Here is an 8,693-nt window from a genome sequence, read left to right on the forward strand (position 1 = left end):
ACTGCACAATAGTTGTATAACAGTTTCTTTCACTGATATTTACATTTTGTGATGTTCCACGTTTCTCTGCCAGGCGTCAGTGATGTCATTTCACTTCCACTTCTAGGGAGTTCAAACAACCAGAAACGGGTCTGACCAGCAGAGGAAAAACAACACAGGCAACGTCTTTCCTTCTCACTTTTATTGACATCTTTAAAAAAACAAAACAAAAAAAAAAAAAACAGTTCAAACAAGTCCAATAAAACATTATTAAATAACTGTATATTAAGACGAGGGGAAAAACGATGCATAAATATTTAATTCTACCTTGTAACAATGCATGTTTTAGTTGTAGTAACAGTACATGGAGGCTATGCGAGACACACGTCTCTTCCATGGCAACACACTGAGTGAGGGAGGTCCTGTGTGACATTGGCTTTAACTGGATCCCACCCACATCCCGGCTGGGAAGGCACCGATCAACACCAACAGGAGTGTTTGGCCACTTTGAAATATTTCAGTGCAACATCTTTCCCTTTTAGCAAACAAAACCCCAAACTGGGCTGAAAAACTAACAAAACTGCTCCCGTGACCTAGAAATGTTTGTATTTAATGAAATGCAACTGTCAGAAAATTTCCCTTTTTTTAAATAACAAACCAAACTTTGGGCAATACCAATAAAAAAAAATGGCCACCCCAAAAAAAAAAAAAAAAAGGAAAAGTAATCTGCTCAGATCCCACTTCTTCACAAAAAAAAAAAAAAAAAAAAATCATAAATAGAAGAATGCAGCGTGACGCTCTGATCAACATGCATCCCCTGCTTTACTGGGTGCCAGTGAAGAGTTAAGAATCTCATTACAATCCCCCAGCAGAGTCCCTTTAGTATGAAAGAAGTCAGTTCAGAAAGCACATGTCTAGTGTTACTGATGAAGCCGAAGAAGAAGAGTAAACACACAGATAGATAAAGGATGAAGGGACAGAGAGGGGGGGAAAAGGTGGCGTGGTTAAATTCAGGATGGGGGAAGCCCTGCTCTGGCATCTGGTAACCGCTCCATGAGCTCAGATGGTTTGGTAGCCGGCGTGGCTCCGCTTCCTGCCGATGAGGTAGGCCAAGAGCACGACGAGGACAAGCCCCGCCAAAGCTGCTCCCACTATGATGGGGATCAACATGTCGTCTTCATCCAGCTGGCACTCCACAGCTGAGAAAGGAACATCAACGGTAAGGAGAGACTCTTGGATCATCGTTTCGTTGTAAGCATGCGTTGCTGCGTGTTTTTTTTTTTTTTACCTGCTCCAAAAGCGTTTCCCGACACCCCAAAGGGCTGCAGCTGCACCTGGAAGGTGTTGATGGACAAATTCTGGGTCACAGTCAGAGTTTGCTCCATGCGGCACATGTAGGAGTATCCAAGAGTTCCAGGCAGGAAGTCCAGGCTGCTGTTCTTAGCGGAGAAGTTTCCCTCTGCCAAACAGAGGAGTTGGTAAACTGCAGGAATTCATTTCTGAGGTTCCTACTTTCCATGACCACTGAACACTCAACTAGACACATAAAACAAAAATCAATCTTATTGTTAAAGTAGCACCTGGTCTTGGACTGGATACAGAGGGATTTACAAAGTCACAAAAAGTTGTGTGATTTGTATCATTAAACTGCACAAAGTAACCACATTTAGTCATGTTTTCAATTTAATTGATATTTTCACTGAAAAATAAAATTAAGCCTACAAATGCAGAAAATCTGGGGTTTTGGAAAATACAAACTGGAATTTGTTGTGATAAATCAAAAATGCTTGGACTAAGTTTTATCATGATAAAGAATATGATAAATGTCCACCCTTACTGAGAGTTTGTCAGTAAAGTTTCCAAAGTTTGTCTTTGGAATTAGATTTAATGACCACAGAAAGCTGATTATATAAAAAACACTGATATGAATTTAACTTGAGTATTACAGATAATCTAGTTTGTCATTCATCTGAAAACTTAAAGAAAAATGTGTTTGTAAGCTAATCAGAATAAATTCATCCATCACCATGGAAAAAAAAAAAAAAAGAAGTCATCACACAACAGGACAGATGCAGAGAAGGCGGCTCACCCTTCAGACCCAGCACACTTGTCGTCAGAGATGCTTCGCTCAGGTGGTACGTACCGGACGTCATATTCTGCAGACAAACATCCATGTAAGCCTCACAGCAACATGAGCAGGTTTACCTCAAGCTCCCGCTGCCATCTAGTGGCAAGGCACAGGAACTACAACGTGATGCAGAGACTCGCCTGAGTGAAGACAAAGGTGAGCACGGTTTTATTCGCGTCGGTCTTCAGCTCCAGCACGGCCCTGTCTGCTTCGCACGAGCCTGAAGCCAGCGTCACGTTGGGCTTGACGTTCACCACCTCCTGCACGGTCTGTGAACAAATCAGGGTTACAGTCGCTGCCCGTCTGCGGTTTCGCTTAAGCAATCGCCTCATGTGGGCACCTTGTTCTGGGAGGTGGAGTTGTAAGTGATGTTGAGCTGCAGGCCCATGTAAGCCAGTAGACACACGGTGTTGTTGCTGTTGGTCACGTTGTACTTCCCTCTGTCGGGCCGACCGGGATCTTTGTGTGGTGCAGCGGTGGTTTGAGCGGGCGTCGGCGTGGTGACCGTGGCAAAACTCTGATGCAGGAAGGCAGCTGCGAAACAAAATGAATCAGACGTCTTCCTTTTATGTTTCTTAAACGTCTACTGTTCGTAATGATATCAAGTTATGCTACTTTTTACGATTGAAATTATTTTTGCAATGATGAGATATAACCATGTTAATTTTTAAAACATTTCCATAAAAAAAAAGAAGCTCTAGTCATGCATGACCTCATTTAATCAAATTATAAAAGGCATGTTTATCATAACACTTCAATCAGCCACACAGGGTCTCCAAACTAATACAAAAAAAACCAAACATGATTTAGCACATAGAAATTATACTTTTTTCACCCCAACAGTATCAAACAGATAATGCACATAAAGGAATGATTTAAGGTTTCAACTAATCAATATTAATCATAATCACATATGTGAATGTCAAAAAACTATTTGAGCAAATTTCTGCACTTTGAAGTACTGCTAAAAATAATAAAACTTTGCTCATAATCAGAGATTTTGGAAACATTCTGAAGCATCCACTTAGTTAAAAACGTCTGAAAATTTGAGTAAAATGAAATTGAAACCTTGATCTGCAAAGGTGGAGATTTTAATGAAATTTACAGTTTGGTGAAGGCTTTGATACACTTCACCAGAAATGTGTTCATTACTATTACACAACAAAATTACGATGAATAAAGTCGTTTTACAAGAAAGATTAGGAGGTCCTTATCCTGCACTGCGATGAACCGCTGCATTTCACTTCCTTTTCAAGGGTTGCACAATTTAATCGAAGCTCTGCTGAGTTTGAAATGGATTTTAAAAATAAAACAAAAAGTAAGACATAGGGGCAACAACAAAAGACACCCCTTTTGGTCGAGTACCTGATTTATAAAACAAGCTGCAGCCTCTGCAGAAGCACCAAAGAGCAACAACCAAAACGTCAGTTGCGTGATGGGATTAAAGGATAATGGTAGCCAAGCAGACAAAACTAAATTTGACTATTTAAATCAGCAATGCAAAGCATGTTGGGAAGAGAAAAAAAAACAAAAAAAAAAACAAGGCCAGATCTCATGCGACGCACTGAAAATGATTAACTACCAACAGCATATTTGGGCTGTGATAGAAGAGCGTAGAAGTAATTACTATTAACCAATAATTAACCACATCGAACATTTCCACCTCTGACTTGGTTCAAAAAGTCGGCTACTTTAACTTACAGTTCGAGTCTATAAGTAGTTTATTTAAAAATATACTGGATAAGACCCACAGTAATTTAATCATCTTCCAATATTAAACACACTGTGCAAAAGTTTTAAGCCATATGACATTTCTTTGCAATTTGCAAGAGAAGACCTAAAAATCTACATGTAGGTCAAATGTCCAACTCCATTCCTCCAGCTTTTATCTGCTCCAACACGCTGAATCAAATCACCGAATCACCTCTTCGGCATGACATCAAGGTTGGCAAAGGCCTGGTAACGAGCCATTCATTTAATTCAGGTGTGTTGGAGCAAGGATGCATCTAAATCAGGGGTGTCAAACTCCAGTCCTCAAGGGCCGCCGTCCTGCAGTTTTTAAATGTGCCACACGTACAAAAATAAAATAAAATAAAAATTAAAAAAAACAAAAAAAACACTGGAATGAAATGGCTTAATTACCTCCACCTCGTGTGACACCTGTGACCTAAACCTGCAGCAGGGGACTAGAGTTGGAGACTAATGCAAAAGATGACCAGAAAAATCCGACAAAGGCCTGAGAGACTCTCCGTCCTCCAGTTTATCATCCACTGCATGTTTGTTTCTCAGCCATTAACCCTGTGAGAATCACCTTGTGAGGAATAACATACCATTTGTCAACCTGTTTTCTGTAGCATTTCACAGATTGAAATAAAGAGAACGTTACCAGTCAAAGACCATCATCTAACAATATCACTTCATTTAGATGCAGGGGGAAAAAAGTGAAAGTAGTTCTTTGAGTTTATGGGGCTTTAATGACAGAATGACTGGTAGTAAATTGAAAATGTTATCAAAATCTAATCAAACTGTGGCTCAAAGATTCAAAATTGAATTGTGAGGTTAACAATACCCAGCCTTACCCATATCTGTTCACAGTCACCCAAAATAAGCTCATTAAATCACTACTATGGTTTGCAGTTTAGAGAATTTCAAACGATATGACAAATATTGTGTTTAAATTTATGCACTCAGGGCTTATTGCTGAAACTTAAGATCAGACAAAACAGTTTTTGATTTGCCTGAAGATGGTCTGATATCTGAATCACTTGTATGCCAAATTAGGCCATGCAGACTACAAGATTGTTTGAAAAATGTTAATGGATCCTAATTTTAGGATTTAAGAATGCAAGCTCAATGTCTTTCTTACCACAAGGCAAAAATATTAGCTGCATTTTAAAAAAGAAAATTGATATATTGTACAACAACAAACCTGACCTCATTATTGCTAAATAAAAGCGTTGTCAAGACAGATCAGTTGTTGCTTGTTTTATGGCAATATCTAAAAGATGAAATTTAAGGATTTCACATGTAGTCATGTAATGTTTTAAACTCTTAAAGCGTAACACTTAAAAAAAAAACAAAGATATGATTAGATTGCCATTTCTTCATAATTTAAACTTTTAGAAAACCATCTTCACTTTTTAAGGCTGACCTGAAACAAAACAAGCAACTGGAGAAGAAGCGGGCGAGGACGAAAATGAAAGCTTCAGAAATTCACGTGACTCCATAAAGCACATTAAATACGTACATAAAAACTTAAAACTTTGATTATTTTAACTGCATCATATTAGTAACCGTTTGCATGCTTGCTTGGTTGGTTTTAACATATCATTTAGGTTGAATATCTGCCTGATTTCGAGCTGATAACGTTGTTCTCCAGTAAAGTCGCTGTAACGTAAAGCAATTACTCACCTAAAATGAGCGGTAACATCACTCCCATCCAACGCCAAGGCTGTCCGCCAGCAGAGATCATGTTTTTTTTTCCTCCGGGATAAAAAAAAAAATCGCAACACCACAACAAACAGCTAGTTAGCTACCGTTAGCTGGACCGTGCTAGCTAGGCTAACGTTGGCGTCGCAAAAAAAGAGAAAAACAAAAAGACAGACGAAAGTAGAAGACTTATAAAGCAATGTTACTGAGAAGAAAAACCTAATACAGTCGGTGTTAACTGGTCTCAGATTTCTTCTGTCTGTATGAAGAGGTTTAGAGGTCAATAAGCCCGCATTTGACACTTTATCACCACTGCTAGCACTGACATCAGGGTCATGTGACTCTCGCTAAAGAAACACCGAGAAAGTCACGTGACATCCGAACCAGCAAACACTAGTATTTATTCAGTGCAACAATGATTGAGGTCGTCTGTCTGGACACAGGTGCAAGCAAGGCTGTGATTACGAAACAGTCGAGCTGGAGAAAACACATACCTAAAGGCCTGGCAAATTTTTCATTACAAATACCATAGAATATAATAGAAATATTTTTTATTGTCCCAAAGTGAGAAAATTCAGGTGCACAAGCAGCAATTTAAAAGTAAATAGAACTAAATAGACTAAGGTAAAATTATATATATATATATATATATATATATATATATATATATATATATATATATATATATATATATATATATATATATATATATATATATATATATAGCCAAGCCAAGATACTGCGCAGATACTGCGCAGAACCCTCAAGCTCCCAGGCCTCTGGTAGAGGACCCGAGCTCAGAGGATGAAACAGATCACCCGCGGAGGGTGAGAAGGGAATTTTTTTTTTTTTATATATATATATAAAGATGAAGAAGAAACTGTTCAGTAAGTGCAAATTTACAAATTAGGAAAAGTAAAGCTGCACAGATATTGAAAATAACACTCCGTTTAAGGGAAACATGCAAGTGAGTGGAATGATTTTAAAATGACAAATTGTGCATGAATACCTGCATTAAAACAACAAAATACTTATGTGTATTTTATACATTTAATAGTGCATAAGGCTCTATTAAAAAAAAGACTTGGGGGGGGAGGGGGAGGGACATATGCAAAAACAGAAGATTTTTAAACATTTACGGAGTTTGTTAGGAGCAGAGATATAGATCCTAGAACTGCATGGAGAAAGAATCTGCGATAATAATCCTGTATCTGCCATGGATGCAGTAGTCTGTCACTGAAGGAGCTCTGCAGTTCTGCAACAGCTTCATGGGATAGGAAACATTGTCCAACAGTGATGTTACTTTAGTCAAAAAGAAAGCTATGCAGCTAATTATTAATGCACAAGCACTCATAAAAACTCCATGAAACTGGCTATTAGTTAGGAAACCATTTTATCAATTATAGAAGCAAAAACAGAAACATGCTCACTTTGCACTTACTGAACAGTCTAGTAAATCTGGACGATTTACTAGAGATAGTTGTTCAATTTGCTGTTGGAACAAATAAGAAATCAGTATTCTTAGCAGTAAATATTTACATTTCTGAATCTAGACTTGGTGAGGAGACTTCCTGAAGTTTAATGTGATTTAGAATCAGGGAGAAACGGGATCTGATTGATTTCTAACATGGCACAGCTGTTTTAGACTGATTGTCTGAACCGAGTACATTTGAGAAACTGCTACTGGGATCTTCACAAACAATAACCGTCTATCCAGTTTATCGAGATTGCCTGGAAAAAAGAAGACATCCGACTACTGCGTGATATCGGAGGCGAAAAGGCTTGACTAATTTCACATGATGGAAAGGAAACAGTTGCGCAAATACTTGTTAAAAACCAAGATGTGTGCAGAATTTCACTGATAACTTGACACATCAAACATTGAAAGCAGCAGAAACCGCACCTGGTGCTGTTCATGTCACCTAAGAACAGGAAACTGAGGCTACACAGGTTCTGCCCTGTATTTTATTCTTTAATGGTTTCTCTGTTGAGCTTGTGTCTTCTTACAAATATTTGGGGGTTGTAATTGATGAAAACTTACATTTTAAAGCTCATGTGAAGAATATTTTGAAAAAAAGTAAGATGAAAATTGGGTTTCTTTTATACTTATGTTTTATCTTGTAACGCAAGGAAACAACTTGTTGTTCCCACCTTCCTGGATCTCTTAGACATCGCGAACGCCTTTGCACGTTCTCATCAGCAATTAGACTCAGTTTAATACCAGGCACTAAGGTTAATAGCCAGATTTTTCTTAGTAAAATTGCCAACTTTTTCCACACGCAGCGTTTTCCATAGGTATACATTTATTTACAAATCAATGTTTGGCTTGTTACCCTCATATTTATCCCCAAACACACCAGCACATTTCACAGGATTTGTTACGATATTTATAATATCTGCATGCTGCCAGTTTAGATGTTTTTCTCAAATCGGTGTGATTGTGCAACTACAGAAATGCACAAGGCTTTGGAAGAATGCTGAACTGTTTCTCTTTCCTCAACACAAACCCACTAACATTTAACTAACATTTAACATTTCTCCTGACCTTTAGAGTTACAGATGGCTGAATAACGTAGAGCAGTCAGATAAGCCTGTCTGCATCTATTTGTGCTTGATAAATGCTTACCATACATTGACTGCGTAGTTTTTGTTTTTATTTGCTCCAAGTTTTTATTTGGAGCAAAATCTTTTCTTTTGTCATTTTCTAAAAGAAAAATAATCTGCTTATTGCAATGCTATTTTTTTTTTATCTTACAGTGAAGGAAAAAAAATAGTTTTCTTTCATTCATTCGTTTTATTTTCATTTGCAAAATAAATAAATTAGACATTTTTTTTTGTTTATTCCTTTTAAACGGTTATATTTTTAGGTTTTTCTGTTGCCAAAAAGAGAGCTCAGTCAAAGTTTTGTGAATGTTAAATATTCTCAAAAGTGGTGAAGACGTTCCAATAGAAAGAAAACATTAATTTGCAAGATTTGAAGACGAAACCGTGAGCAGGCAATTTTATTCCTCCACAATAACTAGTTGAGCTTTAACTCCACTAGTTATTATTTGCATCCAGAATTAGCTTAATAAGAAGCCTATACGTGCTGTGTAGAGGAATAACCTGAGTGAAGACCCTCAAGGTGGCAACGTTTAGTCTGTAAATGCAGATTCTG

The 8,693-nt window shown here is 37.7% G+C and overlaps 1 protein-coding gene across 1 annotated transcript; it reads right to left on the reverse strand.

Annotated features, from left to right (window-relative positions):
* Positions 1-163: 163 nt before the first annotated feature.
* On the reverse strand, positions 164-5,902 carry lamp1b (lysosomal associated membrane protein 1b). Its single transcript, XM_008434985.3, has 6 exons — positions 5,519-5,902; positions 2,448-2,641; positions 2,248-2,376; positions 2,069-2,135; positions 1,268-1,438; positions 164-1,178 (listed from the first exon to the last, which is right to left on the reverse strand). Exons 1-6 carry the CDS (start codon positions 5,577-5,579, stop codon positions 1,039-1,041), a joined length of 762 nt encoding a protein of 253 aa, XP_008433207.1. The 5' UTR covers positions 5,580-5,902; the 3' UTR covers positions 164-1,038.
* Between the last annotated feature and the right edge of the window lie 2,791 nt (positions 5,903-8,693).

Source organism: Poecilia reticulata, chromosome 2, assembly GCF_904066995.2.
Source record: "Poecilia reticulata chromosome 2, P_reticulata-male-v2, whole genome shotgun sequence".
In the NCBI taxonomy this organism is placed as follows: Eukaryota; Metazoa; Chordata; class Actinopteri; order Cyprinodontiformes; family Poeciliidae; genus Poecilia; species Poecilia reticulata.

What these genes read in the sequence shown, in the direction of transcription:
- lamp1b (XM_008434985.3), bottom strand. Translation starts at nt 5,579, where the DNA reads ATGATCTCTGCTGGCGGACAGCCTTGGCGTTGGATGGGAGTGATGTTA. An exon ending in ACTCCACCTCCCAGAACAAG is followed by an intron (nt 2,377 to 2,447) that starts GTGCCCACATGA and finishes ATTTGTTCACAG; the next exon opens with ACCGTGCAGGAGGTGGTGAA. An exon ending in AAGTGTGCTGGGTCTGAAGG is followed by an intron (nt 1,439 to 2,068) that starts GTGAGCCGCCTT and finishes TCTGTTTGGCAG; the next exon opens with AGGGAAACTTCTCCGCTAAG.